Source organism: Mirounga leonina, unplaced genomic scaffold (assembly GCF_011800145.1).
Source record: "Mirounga leonina isolate KUSES-001 unplaced genomic scaffold, KU_Mleo_1.0 Mir_92, whole genome shotgun sequence".
Lineage (NCBI taxonomy): Eukaryota > Metazoa > Chordata > Mammalia > Carnivora > Phocidae > Mirounga > Mirounga leonina.
Genome location: NW_023270852.1, coordinates 12,370,114 through 12,389,666, shown reverse-complemented (window position 1 = coordinate 12,389,666; position 19,553 = coordinate 12,370,114). Strand labels below are relative to the sequence as shown.

Genomic DNA, 19,553 nt, shown 5'->3' with positions numbered 1-19,553 from the left:
GCTATAGAAAGGTCTCTCTGCCTGAATGCCATCTGAGGTCTTTCAAGTGGTTCTGAAGCCTGGCTGGGTATTTCAATCACCCGGGCGAAAGCATTTAAAATATAAATATGCCTGAGCCCGATGCTGTATCTATGGAATCAAAGGTCACCATAGTAGTGTTGCAGTCAGCTGAAAACTGGATCTCAGATCAGCATTTTGGAAATAATGTTCTAACTACCAAATGTTTCTGCAACTGCCCTGATTCACTGGTGTGATGAAGGTTTTTCTGCCAACATTTTCTCTAACTTAAACGGCATAGAAGAGATTATGTGAAGATTTAGTTACATTAATGTTTTCTGTTTTCTTAGATTTACCTCTTTAGGGGCAAATCAAATCTTAAGAACAAACTACAGAGGGAATGAAGATATTACATAAAAGGCAATGTGATAAAGCACCGTTAAACAAAAATACAAATCTTCCTAATACCTAAAAAACTCTCAACTCTCAACTCTGAGAACCTGAGATTGTGCACAGGAAAAAAAAAATGCTAGAGCAGACTGAAGGAACACCGTGTTCCAAAATCAAGCTCCCCAGGGGGCCAGGTGACAATGTGAAGATAGTCATCTTGACACTAAGATGAAAAGACTGCTGTCTGTTCCTAGTTCATTCTGATGGCTCAAGTATTTTCCTCATGCCAAGTAAAATGTAGGTCTTTGGTGCTAATAACTAAAACTATGCAACCATTAGCATTTCCTACCTGTCTCACTCAGGTCACTGGGCAATATGAAGGAAGAGTCCTTCATTACTGTTCTAATATGTTAGGCTAATACCTAAACAACTAACCCATTTCTCCCATTTCTGCTTTCCCCAGCCAAAGACCACCCGCTTCTTAAATCAAAGGATGTATCTGAAAAAGATCCCACTCACTGTATTCTCTTTGCCCATTTTGATCCTTACCACATCTCTTCTTCCTAAAACCTGGTTCTTCTGAAATTTTCTGGTGCTCTTCAAAAAGTTTTTTAAAGTTCTCACCTACTCAAGTGTCATCACAGAAATGTATAGTTATCCCTTACTATCTGTATTCTGGAAATTAAATAGCCTAAAAAAAATCACTGATTGTCAAGACATATTACATAAATTTGCTCTATCCACAGATGAAGCTTTTCTTTCACAGCTGCATCTTTAGGATCTAACAATTACTTTTATTAGCAAAAATGAAGGCTATCTGACTCTTATCCCAGGAAATACACATAATATAAAGATCAAAAAACATTTGTAGAGAAAGGGATTATACAAAGTATATGATTCAGGAAAAAAAAAAAAACATGGAAAACCAAATCCATTTACAGCATTTCTTTAGTTTAGATTTCTTAGGGGTTTTGTGCTATAAAGATTATGAACATAGAAGTCAATGTATATCCCAGTTCCCACTTTTATCATGCCCTCCCTCACCTTGTACGCGCAAATATGAACATACATACACAACAATCTCCAGAAAATGCCTCCCAAGAAATTATTTAATAAATCATAAAAATCGCACATTTCAGCAGCCATTAAGAATTGTAGCACAAAAAATTCCAAAGGTCCTGCTTTTAGCAGCTGAGAGGTAGAGGATGCTTTACAAAGAAATTCGGTGTTAAGTTCTCTTCTTTGAGGGAGTATGGCAGCAAAGAAAAAAACTTTTTGTAACTTGATTGAATATAAACAACATCCAAAGGAAAGTAAAACTCTTTGAGTTCGCAAAGAAACTACCTGATATTTAAATTGCAAACCTTTCCCTACATGGACAAAAGGTTTATACTGGCTTAACAATACTGAAAGAGTATGACACAAGTAATTGCAATAAACAATACAGCCCCTCTTTCCCCACACCAAATAATTCATTTATATTCTAAGACCTGATCTATTTTCAGAAAGATTATGTATTGTTAAAATACAAATATCAAGAGGTTACCTGAAGTATAAGCAAACAACTTGAGAAAATGGGAGTTAAAAAGCCCTTGCAGAAAGCTAACTGAACTTTTAAAAAACCACGGAGGTAAAGAACAAGATTAAACTGCACATCAGGTAGTCAAGGAAAATAAGATTTACTTTGTATCAACCCACACAAACAAAATGCTATCTTAAGTTGATCACTGAGCAGAGAATTCAGCAAGTCCAAATGAAAGAGAGGGAGGTGTTTAAGAATGACAATCTGTAGAAGGAATGATCCAAACAGCATGAGAATTCTTTAAATCTCTCAATTTAAGAACAGATGCCAGGACCACCTCATGCCCTCCCTGGTACTTGTCTCAACGTGATTGCCAATACATTTGTACTCTTCAAAGTTCCAGGGGTCATAAACAGCTTTGTACTAGCTGAATGACTTCCTTTCAACTTCTGTATCATGGATTCCATTCAAATTCACTGTCCTGTCTCTACCTGGGGTGGAGGTGCTGGCTTGCCATTAAGAGCCATCTGGAATGGGGTGGCCTGGCCTGCAGGAGGCAAAGGGGCAGTCTTCAACTTCTTTGTACTAGTTTTAGATGGCCGTTCCTCCTCCTCTTCATCAGAATCCTGAAGGCCATACTTAGAAAAATGGGAGACCTAAGGAAAAGAAGAATACAACAAAATCAATTTTTTTTTAAGATTTTATTTTTAAGTAAACTCTACACCCAATGTGGGCCTCAAACTTACAACCCTGAGATCAAGAGTTGCATGCTCTACCAACTGAGCCAGCCAGGCATCCCAGATCCAACAAAATCAATTTTAACACTTATATTCCTAAAAGCTTCCATAATACTTGCCCTTGCAATCATGCAGAATTAGCTTTAAAAAAAAAAGAGAACTATCAAAATATTTAAGGCAGAATGATACGTCATCTATCACATGTAATTTACTGCTACCCTTAGATTTGATGTTTCGTACAAGTTGCTTATATACAAATACTAACTTATTAATATAGGAAACCAAATCTAGAAAAGTCATTACTATTTTCACATCTATATCCTGCCTAGTTTTTCGCTATTAACTTGTGTCGGGCCTTCAACTAGTTAAATAATCCAAGTGGCTTAGAAGAGAAAGAAACCATTAGGTTAAACTATCAAGGAAGGAAGTCAACATCTTCATCCCCAGAAATCTTTAAATGAATGACAACTGAGGAAGAGTTAATATCAAGAGACAAATTCTGCCTCATGCCTCTAATGATGCCACACATTGAAAAAACACTCCTTAGAAGTGTATCTAAATGCTCATAGGATGAGGTAGAGGATGTGAATCATGAGCATAAAGTTTTTAATAGCGTATTATTGTTCTGGGGTGGCTCAGTCAGTTAAGTGGCTGCCTTCAGCTCAGGTCATGATCCCAGGGTCCTGGGATCAAGCCCCACATGGGGCTCCTTGCTCCACAGGGAACCTGCTTCTCCCTCTCCCTCTGCTGTTCCCCCTGCTGTGTGCTGTCATATAAATAAATAAAATCTTAAAAAAAAAAAAAAATCTGGAGCAAATCATGATGCATCTCTGTATCTGTTTCCTAATTTGTAAAAAAAAAAAAAAAAAAATTTAAGAGAGGACCACTTATAACACATTTTGTCACTCTAACCACAATTTTTAAGAACTAGGTTAAGTGACTATTATACCTTAAACACCCAAGAACCCGTTTCAGGACGGTACTCTTTGAATTGAGCTCCCTGTTTCCTTGAAACTGCTTCCAATCTGCCCTCATAGTTGATATCAGCAAGTCGATCTGGGCTCTTTATTAAACAACGAGATGTTTTATCTGTTGGCCAAACTCCATCCAGTGTAACTTCAGCCTTCCTGCAATGTACAACCACATAAAGTATAAATGTTCCATATTTAAGACCAGACACCCAAGTAGCATCTATATAAATAGCAAATAAAGGTACCTGTGTTACTTTGGAATTTGCAGATATTTCATAAACTTGACTCTTGCTTCCCAGGGTAGATAAGCTCAAAAGCAAGGAATTACCCCCACCATCAACTAGCTCAATATCTGGTTCAAGAGTCAAACTCCATTCATTTTGAACTACCATACCACATCAATTATTTCCAATGAAATTTTAGTTAACACTTACACTATGCAGCCTTGACGAAATCCAGTCCTAATAGTCAAATACTAAAACCTAAGTCTTAGTGAAGGTCTTAAAGCGCTACTGTACTTAAAAACATTAATAAAGCAGCAACTACCACTGATTAATAACAAATGCTTGCAGAATGAGACATCAGGAACACCATAATATTAACCATTAAGTAAAAGTAATGAGTGTGAAGATGACTATAACAGCAGTAATGTACACCTTCTAATATCAATATGTGAGATCAAGGACGGTAATCTATTCATTCTATATGCCTTGCACCTAGTAGAGTGATTAGCACTTAGTAATAGATGACTTTTTTCCTAACTTTTATTTATTTATTTTTAAGATTTTATTTATTTATTTGAGAGAGTGAGAATGAGAGAGAGAGAGAGCACATGGGAGGGGGGAGGGTCAAGGGAGCAGCAGACTCCCTGCTGAGCAGGGAGCCCGATGTGGGACTCGATCCTGGGACTCCAGGATCATGACCTGAGCCGAAGGCAGTCACTTAGCCAACTGAGCCACCCAGGCGCCCCCCTAACTTTTATTTATTAAGTAATCTCTATCCCCAATGTGGGGCTTGAACTAATGATCCCAAGATCAAGAGTCACATGATCCACCAACTGAGTCAGCCAGGTGCCCCTAGGTCACTTTTAAAAAAAAGACTGACTATAATTAAAACACAACGTTTAACAGTGACTTTTTTTTTTTTTAAGATTTTATTTATTTGTGAGAAAGTGAGAGAGCATGAGCAGAGGGGGAGGGGCAGAGGGAAAGGGAGAAGCAGACTCCCATCCTGGGACCCTGGCACCATGACCTGAGCCGAAGGCAGATGCTTAACTGTCTGAGCCACCCAGGCGTCCCTAATAGTGACTTTTTTAAACATTATTTTTTTATTGTGATAAAAGGTATACCAGAAAACTTACCATCTTAACCACTTCTAACTATACCATTCAGTAGTGTTAAATATGTTCACACTGTTGTACAACCAACCTCCAAAACTTACTCATCTTTCCAAAATTAAAACTCTATACCCATTAAAAAAACAACTCCCCGGGCGCCTGGGTGGCTCAGTTGGTTAAGCAACTGCCTTCGGCTCAGGTCATGATCCTGGAGTCCCGGGATCGAGTCCCGCATCGGGCTCCCTGCTCAGCGGGGAGTCTGCTTCTCCCTCTGACCCTCCTCCCTCTCCTGCTCTCTGTCTCTCATTCTCTCTCTCTCAAATAAATAAAAACAAAAACAAAAACAAAAACAACTCCCCAACTTCCTGCCACTGGCAACCACTATTCTGTTTGTTTCTGTGAATCTGACTCTACAAAAGGCCTTAAATAAGTGGAATCATATAGTATTTGACTTTTTATGATTAGCTTATTTCACTTAGCATGTCCTCAAGGTTCACCCATGCTTTGCTAGTCAAGACTTCCTTTTTAAGGCTACATAATATTCCACTGCATATAAAAACATATTTTGTTTATCCATTCATCTGTCAATGGATAGATATCTGGGTTGCTTCTCCCTCTTGGCTATTATGAACAGTGGTGTGTACGTATTTCTTTGAGACCCTGCTTCCAATTCCTTTGGATATATACCCAGGATATATATCTATATATACAGATATCGATATATATCCCCTGCTTTCTATTCTTTTGGAATGATGGATCATTTTTAATTTCCTGAGGAATCACCATACTCTTTTCCATAGTAACTGCATCATTTTACATTCCCACCAACAATATATACAAAGGTTCCAATTTCCCCACAGTCTTGCAAAAACTTTTTTCCTTTTTGAAATTCAGTAACCATTCTAATGGGTGTGATAGCTCACTGTGGTTTTGATTTGCATTTCCCTAATTATTAGTGATGTTGAGTATCTTTTCTCTCTCTCTCTTTTTGAAGATTTACTTGAGAGAGAAAGAGAAAGAGAGAACGAGCACCAGCGAGGGGAGGGACAATGGGAGAGAGACTATCACAAGCAGACTTCCTGCTTAGTGCGGAGACAGCTGGGGGCTTGATCCCAGGGATCCTGATCATGACCTGAGCCAAAACAAAGAGTTGGCCACTTAAATGACTGAGCCACCCAGGTGCCACGATTGTCTTTTCATCTGCTTGTTGGCCATCTGCATATTATCTCTGGAGAAATGTGTACTGAAGTCCTTTGCCCATTTTTAATTGGGTTTTTTGTATTTTTGTTGTTGAGCTGCAGTTCTTCATTAACCCCATTATCAGAAATATGATTTGTAAATATTTTCTCCCATTCTGTAGGCTGGCTTTTCATTCTGTGTTCTTAGATGTCTTAGATTTTAACGTACTCTAATTTGTTCACTTTTACTACTGTTGCCTATGCTTTTAGTGCTGCATCCAGGAAATCCTCATCAAAATATAATGACATGGGAAAAAGAATGTCTCTTCAACAAATGGTGTTGGGAAAACTGCATAGCTACATGGAAAAGAATGAAACTGGACCACTTACACCATACACAAAAATAAATTCAGAATAAAGAACTAAATGTGAGAACTGAAACCATAAAAATCCTAGAAGAGAACACAGGCAGTAACTTCTTTGACATTAGCTGTAGCAACTTCTTTCTAGATATGTCTCCAGACACAAGAGAAACAAAATAAAAAATAAACTATTGGGACTACATCAAAATAAAAAGCTTCTCCACAACAAAGGAAACAATCAACAAAACTAAAGGCAACCTATGGAATGGGAGAAGGTATTTGCAAAAGTTCTATCTGATCAGGGGTTAGCATCCCGAAAATCTATAAAGAACTTACTAATACCCCCCAAAACAAATAATCCAGTTAGGGAATGGGCAGAAGACATGAATAGACATTTTTCCAGAGAAGACATACAAATGGCTAACAGACATGTGAAAAGATGCTCAACATCACTGATCATCAGGGAAATGCAAATCAAAACTACAATGAGGTATCACCTTATACCTGTCAGAATATGGCTAAAATCAACAACACAAGAAACAACAGGTATTGGCGAGGATGTGGAGAAAATGGAAACCTCATGCACTGTTGGTGGGAATGCAAACTGGTGCAGCCACTATGGAAAACAGCAGAGGTTTCTCAAAGTTAAAAACAGAACTACCCTATGATTCAGCAATCACAATACTAGGTATTTACCCAAAGAATACAAAAATACTAATTCAAAGGGATACATGGACCCCAATGTTTACAGCAGCATTATCTACAATAATCAAATTATGAAAACTGCCCAAGCATCCACTGATTGATGAATGGATAAAGATGATGTGGTGTACACACCCATACACTATGGATTATTACTCAGCCATAAAAAAGAATGAAATCGGGCGCCTGGGTGGCTCAGTCGTTAAGCGTCTGCCTTCGGCTCAGGTCATGATCCCGGGGTCCTGGGATCGAGTCCCACATCGGGCTCCCTGCTCGGCGGGAAGCCTGCTTCTCCCTCTCCCATTCCCCCTGCTTGTGTTACTGCTCTCGCTATCTCTCTCTCTGTCAAATAAATGAATAAAATCTTAAAAAAAAAAAAAGAAAGAAAAAGAAAAAGAAATGAAATCCTACCATTTGCAATGATATGGATGGAGCTAGAGAGTATACTGCTAAGCAATATCAGTCAGTCAGAGAAAGACAAATACTGTATGATTTCACTCATATGTGGAATTTAAGAAACCAAACAAGCAAAGGGGGGTGGTGGGAAGGGGAAAACCAAGAAACAGACTCTTAACTGAAGAGGACAAACTGATGGTTACCAGAAGGGAGGTGGGTCGGGGGATGGGTGAAATAGGTGATAGTGATTAAGGAATGCACTTGTGATGAACACTGAGTGATGTATGAAGTGATGCATCACTATACTGTACACCTGAAACTAAAATTACATTGTAATTCATGACATCTCTAATGTCATGAACCTTCCCCTCCCTATGTTTTATTCTAAGAATTTTGTAAGTTTTAGGTGTTATGTTTAGTGCTTGGTCCATTTTGAGTTCATTGTTCTATAACATAATACAACTTCATTCTTCTCTACCTGGATATCAAGGTTTCCCCAGAATCATTTGATAAAGAGATTATCCTCTCCCCCATTGTATGGTCTTGATAGCCTTGTCAAAAATCATTTAACTATGTATGTGAGGTCCCTTGAGATTCTGGATGGATTTTTCTATTTCTGCAAAAAAATGCAGATTGCATCGTGATAGGGATTACATTAAATCTGTAGATTGTTTTGGGTAGTATGGACATTTTAGTAATTTAAAGTCTTCCAATCCATGAACATGGGATAACTTTCCATATATTTGTCTTTTTTCACTTCTTCCAGCTATTGCCTACCCGGCTGAATTTATTCCTAAGTATTTTATTCTTTCTGATGCTATTGAAAATGGAATTTTTTTTAACTTCCCTTTCAGATTGCTCATTGTTAGTATATAAAAACCCACTGATTGTGTGTGTTGATTTTGTATCCTGCTACCTTGCTGAATTTATAACTGTTTTCAGTGAAATCTTTAGGTTTTCTGCACAAGATCATTTCATCTCTGAACAGAGATATTTTACTTCTTCCATTCCAATCTGAATGATGCCTTTTATTTCTTTTCCTTGCTTAATTGCTCTGACTAGTGCTTCTAGTATTATACTGAATAAAAGTGGCCAAGTGGGCATCCTTGTCTTATTCCTGATCTTAGAGGAAAAGCGTTCATTCTTTCACCACTGAGTCTGACATTCTTTTGAAAATATGGCCCTATTAAGTTGAGGTAGTTTCCTTCTTTTTATTTTATTATTATTTTTAAGTAATCTCCACACCCAACATGTGGGGCTTGAATTTACAACCATGAGATCAAGAGTCATGCACTCTACTGACTGAGCCAATCAGGCACCCTGAGGTAGTTTCCTTCTATCTCTAGAAAGGGTGCTGTATTTTGGCAAATGCTTTTCTGCATCAGTTGAGATGACAGGTGATTTTCGTCTTTAATTCTATAAATGTGATGTATTACACTTATCAATTTTCATATATTAAATCATCCTTGTGTTCCTGGAATAAGTAATACTTGGCCATGGTGTATAATCCTTTCAATGTACTGTTGAAGTCTGTTTGCTAATACAGTTGGCCTTTGAACAACACAGGGGTTAGGGGAACCAACCCCTGTGCAGCTGAATATCTCTGTACCTTGGACTCCCACAAAACTTAACTACTAATAGCCTACTGTTGACTGGAAGCCTTACTGATAACATAAGTCAACTAACTCATAGTGGTATGTTGAATGTATTATATAGTTGAATGTATTATATACTGTATTTACAATATAGTAATCTAGAAAAAAAGAAAATGTTAAGAAAATTCTAAGGAAATACACTTATAGTATCATACTGTAAAAAACCCATTTATGTGGACCACACAGTTCAAACCTTTGTGGTTTGAGGATCAAATGTATTTTGAAGATATTTACATCAGTATTCACCAAGGATATTGGTCTATAGTTTTATTTTCTTGTAGTTTCTTTTTCTAGCTTTGGAGTCAGGGTAATGCTTGCCTTATAGTTAGAAAGTGTTCCCTTCCTTTCCAGTTTTTTGAAAGAGTTTAAGAACTGACATTAATTCTATAAATGTTTGGTAGAATTTACCACTGAAGTCATCTGGTCAAAGGCTTTTGGTTGGGGGCGGTTTATTATAATTCAATTTCCTTATTATAGGGCTATTCTGAATTTCTATTTTTTCATGATTCAATCTTGGTAGGTTGTGAACATAAATTACTTTAACTATGGCCCTTTCATCTGTCCAAAGAAGTATTAGGAGCTAGTTTTTTTTTTTAAGATTTTATTTATTTATTTGACAGAGCGAGAAGGAACACAAGCAGGGGGAATGTGAGAGGGAGAAGCAGGCCTCCCGCAGAGCAGGGAGCCTGAGGACCCTGGGATCACTGAAGGCAGACGCTTAACGACTGAGCCACTCAGGCGCCCCCAGAAGCTAGTTTCTCAAACTAAAATATAGAGAAAGAATTAAAAATGGTCACAGCAGACACAAGAGAAAAAAGGTACTATTAAAGTACATTTTTGGAAAGTAACAGTTGGACCTGATAATATTAGGGAAAAGGAGTCAAAAAAGTCCTAGTGTAGCATTTATCATTTATACTTTCAAATTAGAGCAACAATAATCACGTACTGTACAGTAAGTCAAAAAAACAAGTTGCAGAAAAATGTATATAATGTGAGAAGAATTCTGTGATTTAGCAGATTAATTTTTTTTTTTAAAAGATTTTATTATTTTATTTATTTATTTGACAGAGAAAGACACAGCGAGAGAGGGAACACAAACGGGGAGTGGGAGAGGGAGAAGCAGACTCCCTGCCGAGCAGGGAGCCCGATGCGGGACTCGATGCCAGGACTCCAGGATCATGACCTGAGCCGAAGGCAGTCGCTTAACCAACTGAGCCACCCAGGCGCCCTAATTTCTAAATATGTAAATAAATACATACCTATTTAGACCTTCACCCACAGGTGGTTTCTGGTTATCATCTAAGTAGACAATCACTTCTTTCCTTCGAATATGCACAATATCATCCAAATTTAGATTTGTCAAATTCACATCTCCTTCAAAATAGATTGAACCATAACCTGTAAGTCAAAGCAAATAGTTAAAAACTCATCCTGTACAGAGGGCAAATAATCTATTTTATTTTCCAGTGACTAAATAATAATTAAAAAAACTTAAAACATTAATCAATATTTTTTAATTGTTTTAAAGATTTCATTTTTAAGTGATCACTACACATTGAACATGGGGCTCGAACTCACAATCCCAAAATCAAGAGTTACATGTCCCACCAAGGAGCCAGCCAGGCTGCCCTAAACATTAATCAAATCACCCAGCAATACCATCAATGGGTTATTTCGTCCATAATATGTATCACAGGATGACATCAAAGCCAGTTATCTTGTTTAATATCTACATTTCTACTGCACTTATCTTCAAAACAGTTTTCTTAAATCTCTTCCAAGTATCTGTACTACTGCTACATAAACAACCCTTACTTAGTACCTAGCTTGGAGAATGAGCTAAAATGCTGGAGAGCCCTCTCTAAAATACAATATAGCAAGGTAAGATTTTTTTTTCCCCAAGAAAACTGCATCTGTATTAAATTATTAATAATATGAAGCTGAATCTAAATATTATTCATCTCTTATTACTCAGTTTTCTCACTTAGTATTTTCTTGCTGTTTATAGTATTTTCTTTAACTGCAGAAAGCTGCAATGAGCCAAATAGTTACCAAAGAATGTTATATGGTTCTAGTCTTTTGTTACTTGTCAATCAAAGGGTCTTCTATGCAGGTCAAGGTGGGTCCAAAAAGGAAAAAAATGGATTCAGCTATCAAGAACTTCTTTCACTTAATTACAAAAATAAGATGCAGATCTTTGGCTTAAATACTACAAACTCCTAAGCTCATACTCACCTTTACGACCAATAGTGAAGTCAGAGACAATGCACTCTCCTTTTTCATTGGTAATTTTAGCAAGGTCATCCATAGATGGAATAGTATAGTAACCAACCTTAGTGAGAACAATACCTATGACAAAAGAAACAGAAAATATAATATTAATTGTAATTGTCCTTACGTAGATGAATTTTCGTATTTATTTTACTTTTTCCATTTTAAAAAGAATAATTTTTAAAATAATCTGAAATAATCCATAACTAAATTATTAAGAGAAAATATATAGGAATAAAAGCATCTTTACAAACTATTATTTAAGATTTTATTTATTTGAGAGAGAGCACATGAGCAGGGTAGAAGGGGGCAGAGGGAGAGGGAGGAGACAACTCCCTCCTAAGCAGGGAGCCAGACACAGGGCTCGATCCCAGGACCCTGAGATCATGACCTGGGCCAAAGGCAGACACTTAACCAACTGAGCCCACCAAACTGGTTTTCTGAGAAACACTATTCCTAGGAGAAACTGTGCTTTTTAGAAAAAGGTTCCTAGTCAAGTAAGTTTGGGGAAACATGAACATGATAGTATGTTACAGGCTCTGAGAACTTGAAAAATAATTAAATCTAATAATCAAGCCTTAACCCAGTGTTTTCCATACTTAATTAATCACAGAATGTTTTCATATGGCACTCATAAACATACTGCACTATGAAAGGCATTCCATATGAAGAATTCTGAGAAAAGCCTATTTAATCCATTTTTCTTTTATTCCAAAAAAACCCAATGTGGAAAAAACCTGCCTTGACTCAGCGGTAGAGGCAGAACTATAACTCCAAACTCAGTATTAAAAAAAAAAAAAATTTACTTAGAGAGAGAGAGAGAGCCAGCATGTATTTAGGAGGGAGGGAGCACCAAGGTAGAGAGAGAATCCCAAGCAGACTCCTCACTGAGCACAGACCCTGACACAGGGCTCGATCCCACGACCTTGAGATCATAACCTGAGCTGAAATCAAGAGCTGGACACTTAACTGGCTAAGCCACCCAGGTGCCCCAGGAAGGGAATTTTTTTTTTTTTTTTAAAGATTTTATTTAGGGCACCTGGGTGGCTCAGTTGGTTAAGCGACTGCCTTCAGCTCAGGTCATGATCCCAGGGTCCTGGGATCGAGTCCCGCATCGGGCTCCCTGCTCTGCGGGGAGCCTGCTTCTCCCTCTCCCACTCCCCCTGCTTGTGTTCCCTCTCTCGCTGTGTCTCTCTCTGTCAAATAAATAAATAAAATCTTTAAAAAACAAAAAAAGATTTTATTTATTTATTTGTGTGAGAGAGAGAGAGCACATGAGAGGGGGGAGGGTCAGAGGGAGAAGCAGACTACCCGCTGAGCAGGGAGCCCAATGTGGGACTCAATCCCGGGACTCCAGGATCATGACCTGAGCCGAAGACAGCCGCTTAACCAACTGAGCCACCCAGGCGCCCCCCAGGAAGGGAATTTTAAATTGTAAGGTGACAAACAAGGTCAATGAGAAAAATAAGAATAAAAAAGTCTAGACTGGGTATTTGAAAAACAGATGTAGTATCAAAATAATTTCATGCAGATATACACATATATAGATACTTGGATTCTTAATGTGAAAATATAGAGTTGTTTCCTCAGGGCACCAAGTGACAGGAAGATCTATATGAAGGCAATAAGATAATTAGATGCAGAAAAATTTCACAGACACTTCAAGAGTAACTATAAAACAATCCAAATGTTCACTAACAGAGAATAGATAAACCAAGTGTAGCATATATATAATAATGTAATATCACTCAGCAATAAAAAAGAATGAACTGTTGATATATCATGGATAGAATCTCAAAAATGTAGAGTGAAAAAGAGTAGAGACAGTATGATTCCATTTATAGAAAGTTCAAGAATAAGCAAAACTAGTCTATGTGAAAGAAACTAGACTGTAGTTGACTTCTGGGGATGGGGACATGAAAAAACTTTCCACTTTCCATTATATATACCAAGTATGTATGTCAAAATTCATTGAAATAAACACTTAAGATCTGTTTACTTCACTACATATAAATTGTATCTCAGTAAAAAAAAGGAATGAGATTACGTTCATCAAAGCCCAAATGTGATGTTATGTCAACACAGAAAAAATGGCAAGCTGGGTGCCCGGCTGGCTCAGTCAGTGGAGCATGTGACTCTTGATATTGGGTTGTAAGTTTGAGCCCCAAGCTGAATGCAGAGATTACTTAAAAATAAAGTCTTTAGGGGCATGTGGGTGGCTCAGCCATTAAGCGTCTGCCTTCAGCTCAGGTCATGATCCCAGGGTCTTGGGACCGAGCCCTGCATCGGGCTCCCTGCTCAGCAGGAAGCCTGCTTCTCCCTCTCCCACTCCCCTTGCTTGTGTTCCCTCTCTCACTGTCTCTCTGTCAAATAAATAAATAAAATCTTTTAAAAAAATAAAGTAGGAAAAAAGGCAAGCTTAATTTAAGTAACCAATAGAGACACTATAATCTTATAGTTTGTATTATTTGTTTCACGGATTCATTGGGGGAAAAATGATCAATCAGTTCACTGCTGGGGGGAGGGGGAAGCACAGAACTGAGGTGATAATAATTAACCACAGCACCTATACCATTTGAATGCCAATACATTTCAGGCATTATGGTTTCTATACTAATCTAATTCAACCTCAAAAGTTTTATATGATAACTATCACTATTATTTTATTTTATTTATTTTTTATTTATTTTTATTTTTTTATTTGAGAGAGAGAATGAGAGAGAGCGAGCATGAGAGGGGGGAGGGTCAGAGGGAGAAGCAGACTCCCTGCCGAGCAGGGAGCCCGATGCGGGGACTCGATCCTGAGACTCCAGATCATCACCTGAGCCGAAGGCAGTCGCTTCACCAACTGAGCCACCCAGGCGCCCCTATCACTATTATTTTAATTAAAAAACTAACAAGTGGGGCGCCTGGGTGGCTCGGTCGGTTAAGTGGCTGCCTTTGGCTCAGGTCGTGATCCCAGGGTCCTGGGATCGAGTCCCACGTCGGGCTCTCTGCTCAGCAGGAAGCTTGCTTCTCCCCTCTCCCTGCCGCTCTGCCTACATGTGGTCTCTACCTCACTGTCAAATAAATATCTTTAGGAAAAAAAAACACCTAATAAGCAATCTGAGTTTATAAAGCCAGGAAAAGTATGAAGATAGTCTCTGGCTATAAAATTTGGGATCTTTAAACTATACCTGGATAATTAACGACATGAATTTTAACTACTCCAAAGGTACAAAAAGTAAGTGAATTAATAAGAATCAAACAAAACAGGGGCGCCTGGGTGGCTCAGTTGGTTAAGTATCTGCATTCAGCTCAGGTCATGATCCCAGGGTCCTGCGATCGAGCCCTGTGTTGGGCTCTCTGCTCAGCGGGGAGCCTGCTTCTCCCTCTCCCCCTGCTTGTGCTCTCTCTGTCAAAGAAATAAATAAAATCTTAAAAAAAAAAAAAATAAGTGAAAAGTGTTTAAACATTAACGTCTATAAAATGTAATAAAGACATTTAATTAAAAGTTCAGGTAGCTGACTTCCAGTAAATTGAAAATCTGTGAAAAGTAAGGTCTCAAATGACTGGTAAAACATTACCCATGTATCAATTTGTATCTAACCTGCTGGATGCATATGGTAAGTATTATTTTCTATTTCTTCTCGGTCATCCTGCAGTGACTCCTCATGAAAAGAGGTCTCTTCACTGCTTCCTTCCAGCCCATTTCGCAAAGCAGCACGCATGTTTAATGCAACAATGGTATCATCCACACTGCTGCTGCTGTTGTGTTTATTTCCAGCACTCTCCGGGGTTTGAGGAATGGGTTTGGCAATAGGGTTAGTATAAAAACGTGACACAAGAGAATCATCATCTCCATCCTGCTGATGGTTCTCATCAACAGGTTTGCTCAGGAAACTGAATCTGAAAAGTAGAAAAGAAACAAATGGTATCTTAGCCCTTTATAACAATGATAACAGCCAACCCTCACTAAACCTTTACTGAGTAATTCTACATATTAAAAATTTATTTAAACTGACAGAGAAAATAAAATAACTTGCCCAAATTAAAAAACTCTAAGTGCTAGAGTTGGGATTTTAACACAGGAAATCTGGCTGTAGATTACACGACCTATTTTCACGATAAGATTACAACTGATCTACTTTCATGAATGAATGAATCTGAGCATCCCAAATATTAGTTAAAAAAAAAAAAAGAAAAAGAAAAAAGGCATTCTACTATATAAGGACAAAGAGTGGTGAATTTCAAACTAAAAATTTTAGGTTTTTAGTATGATCATCAGCAAGGTATTATGCTTCATTAAGGAAACATCAACTTAGAATTTTATCCAAGGAAGAAAAAAAAAAACCCAGGAGTGCAAGGATGTATATAGAATTTTTCACTGAGGCATTATTTTGAATATAAGAATACCAAAATAGGGGCTCCTGGGTGGCTCTGTCGTTAAGCATCTGCCTTCAGCTCAGGTCATGATCCCAGGGTCCTGGGGTCGAGCGCCGCACTGGGCTCCCTGCTCAGCAGGAGGCCTGCTTCTCCCTCTCCCACTCCCCCTGCTTGTGCTCCCTCTCTCACTGTGTCTGTCTCTGTCAAATAAATAAATAAAATCTTAAAAAAAAAAAAAGTTTACCAAAATAATCTAAATGTCCTCCAATGGGGAACTGATTATCATATATTCACCAAGATGGCTATTAAAGTCATTAAAAAAAGAGAAGGCAGAGGGGCGCCTGGGTAGCTCAGTCATTAAGTGTCTGCCTTCGGCTCAGGTCATGATCCCAGGGTCCTGGGATCGAGCCCCACATCAGGCTTCCTGCTCCACGGAAAGCCTGCTTCTCCCTCTCCCACTCCCCCTGCTTGTGTTCCCTCTCTCACTGTGTCTCTCTCTGTCAAATAAATAAATAAAATCTTAAAAAAATAAAAATTTAAAAAGAGGCAAATATATTCATAGATATAGAAAGGCATTTATAATAAAATAAGTGGAAATAAGCAGGCTAAAAATATTCTATCAGTCATGCCTAGTCTCTACAATGTATCTATATAAATAAATTTCTAAACTGTAAGAATATACATCAAACTATTAAGGATTATTGTGTATATTTCTACTTCCTCCTTTATACACTTATATACTTATTTTTTTGGTGTAGTTACAATGACTATGCATCACTTTGATAATTATCACAAATAAGACATCCCTTATTTTAAAGGGGGGAAAGGGGTGTCAAATGTATGAGAACCCTGTCCAAAATGACACATGGATATCAAAATAATTACGTAGAACTGAATCAGAAGATCTCCAATAATTTTAAGGTCTAAAATACTCAAAAAGCAAAAACATGATCAATTTCTAGGTGCTCATATCTGTAATACCATGCCACATTCACCAAACTTCATAAATTTTCACAGAATGAATAAATTCCAAGCTCAGAATCTCTTCAAAATGAGAACAGGGTGCTCTACTAGAAACAACCCAAAACAAAATTCGGTTTACCTCTCCCCATTTTCTGGATAATCAGATGGTGAAGCTAGATCTTCTGAATCACGATTAACAGGAGAGAAGAGATTGCTATTGTTAAGGTTTTTCAAAACCAACTTCTTAATGCTCTTCCTATAAAGAGACCAAAAGGGGAAAACAAAAAAACCTCAGGCACACATAATTACATAACTAACATTATCTTAAAAACTAGTCGAAAAGAGCATTCTTGTTCAGCCCTTACATATCTAAAAATGACCTAACAAGTTCAACTCACAATGTTTAATACATAACCAGAATATAAGGTCTCAAATATATTACTCTCTGGTGTTTGGAAGAATAAGCTAAGTACATTCAAAACAAAGTGGGAAATCTCCTTGAAAAGTCCTTCTCCTCTGAACCCTGAGCATTCTACCCAGACACTTAGTTAACCCATCATACTATGTCTTATATTTCAGTTACTACTCTAAATAACTTCTTCTTCTTTAAACATTTTCTTCCTTTCTTGACAGGATTCATGACTGTCTCCTCACAGAACCTGGCGTGCTGCCTTGAAGAAAATAGGAAAGAGGCATTTGCTGATTAAGATTTCTTTTTTAAAGATGATGAGAAAGAAAAAGGAGAAAAACCCTGACATCCAATGATGCAAATTTCAGGTGTACATACAGTAGGTTTACTTAAGGCAAGAACCTCTATCATATATAAGCTTCGTAGAGGAGATCTCTTATTCAACCTCCACTTAAAAACTTGCTGGATTGGGGTGCCTGGGTGGCTCAGTCAGTTAAGCATCCACCTTCGGCTCAGGTTATGATCCCAGGATCCTGGGACTGAGCCCAGCATGAGGCTCTCTGCTCAACTGGGAGTCTGCTTCTCCCTCTCCCTTTGCCCCCCACCCCACTCCATTTCTCTCTCTGTCAAATAAATAAATAAAATCTTAAAAAAACAAACAAACAAACAAACTACATGAGGCACCTAGATGACGAAGTCGGTTAAGTGTCTGACTCTTGGTTTCAGCTTGGGTCGTTATCTCAGGGTCTTGAGTCCACTTGGGACTCCCTCTCCCTCTGCCCCTCCCTCCTGCACATGTGCTCTCTCTCTCTCAAATAAATTGTTAAAAAAATAATTAAAAAAACAAACTACAAGTAGCAGACCACTCTTGTTTATTTCTAATCTCAACAACTGAGTTATATGGTTAACAATCATCAATAGCATTTGTTCCAAACGCATGTATGCTAGTTATACTTATTATAATGACATAAATATATATTAAATAAGCCAATGAAATAAGCACTTGACAATAAAGAATTGTTATTTCCATGAAAATTAAAACTTGCCTTCCTATTAAATGACAACCTGGGTGACGCCAGAGAGGATAACTAGAAAACCCAGAGCTCTCTTAGGTGTCAAGAGCCAACAAGATAGTAAAAAAGGACCGAGCCAGCACTCAGGGCCATTAGCACAGCAAGGTGTCTGTTATTTAGGGTTGCTTTTTTCCTGGCACCTTTTCTGATTCCAAGAGGAAGGTTAAAAGGCAGATGGTCTGTTTGACAGTCTTAAAGGACTAGAGAGACAGAGACTGGAGTCTAGAGCCACCAAGAGGTTGGGGGCAAGAGTGAATGGTGCTTGTTCTGTGTTGGGACCTGGAAAATCCCTACCCCAGGAGTTAAGAGAGAACTAAAAGTAAAAAACATAAAATCACAAGTTCAACCTTCACTCATCTCAATAAGCACCTATCATAAAAAAGCAAAAATTCTCTGAAAGTCAGGGATGCCTGAGTGGCTCACAGTCAGTTAAGTGTCTGCCTTCGGCTCAGGTCATGATCCTAGGGTGCTGGGATTGAGCCCCGCGTCGGGCTCCCTGCTCAGAGGGGAATCTGCTTCTCTCTCTCTCTCTCTGCCCCTCACCCCAGCTCATGCTCTCTCTCTCTCTCAAATAAATAAAATATAAAAAGAAAAAAAAAATCTCTGAAAGTCAGTATCATCATCTTTGAACTCTAATTACTGCCATAAACAATTTTGAAAATATAGTAACTAAAATAAAGTAATTTTTTAAAAAGACACAAAACAAGACAAGGTATTTCTTCAAAGATAAATGGCCAATAAGCAAATGGTAAGATATTGAACATTATTAGTCATAAAGGTAATGCAAATTATAAGCATGAAATACCACTTCACACTCACTAGGATGGCTATAATAAACAAAAGAGATAATACTAAGTGCTGACAAGAAAATGGGAGAAAATGGAAACCTGCATTGCTGTTGGGAATGTAAAATGGTGCAGATGTTGTAGAAAACAGTTGATAGCTCCTCAAAAAGTTAAATATAGAATTAATGTATGACCAAACAATTCCAATTCTAAATATATACTCAAAATAACTGAAAACGGGGAGTCAAACAGATATTTGTACGCCAATGTTCATAACAGCACTATTCACAGAGCTAAAAGATGGAAACAACCCAAATGTCCATCAACAGATGAATGGATAAACAAAATGTGGTATATCCAAAGAATGGAATATTATTCAGCCTTAAAAAGAAATGAAGTTTTAAAAAATATTTTATTTATTTGAGAGAGAGAGAAGAGCGT

The 19,553-nt window shown here is 37.8% G+C and overlaps 1 protein-coding gene across 5 annotated transcripts in view; it reads right to left on the bottom strand.

Moving 5' to 3' along the window:
- The window catches only part of NUP98 (nucleoporin 98 and 96 precursor), a 120,198-nt gene that overhangs the window by 37,291 nt on the left and 63,354 nt on the right, over positions 1-19,553 (bottom strand). For all 5 annotated transcript variants that reach the window (XM_034995418.1, XM_034995420.1, XM_034995421.1 and 2 more), the window contains 6 exons: positions 16,985-17,101; positions 15,107-15,405; positions 11,482-11,595; positions 10,506-10,644; positions 3,596-3,773; positions 2,401-2,565 (listed from right to left, as the gene is read on the bottom strand). In XM_034995418.1, the coding sequence (XP_034851309.1) occupies positions 2,401-2,565; positions 3,596-3,773; positions 10,506-10,644; positions 11,482-11,595; positions 15,107-15,405; positions 16,985-17,101 (1,012 nt within the window). The remainder of the gene's footprint in view (positions 1-2,400; positions 2,566-3,595; positions 3,774-10,505; positions 10,645-11,481; positions 11,596-15,106; positions 15,406-16,984; positions 17,102-19,553) is intronic.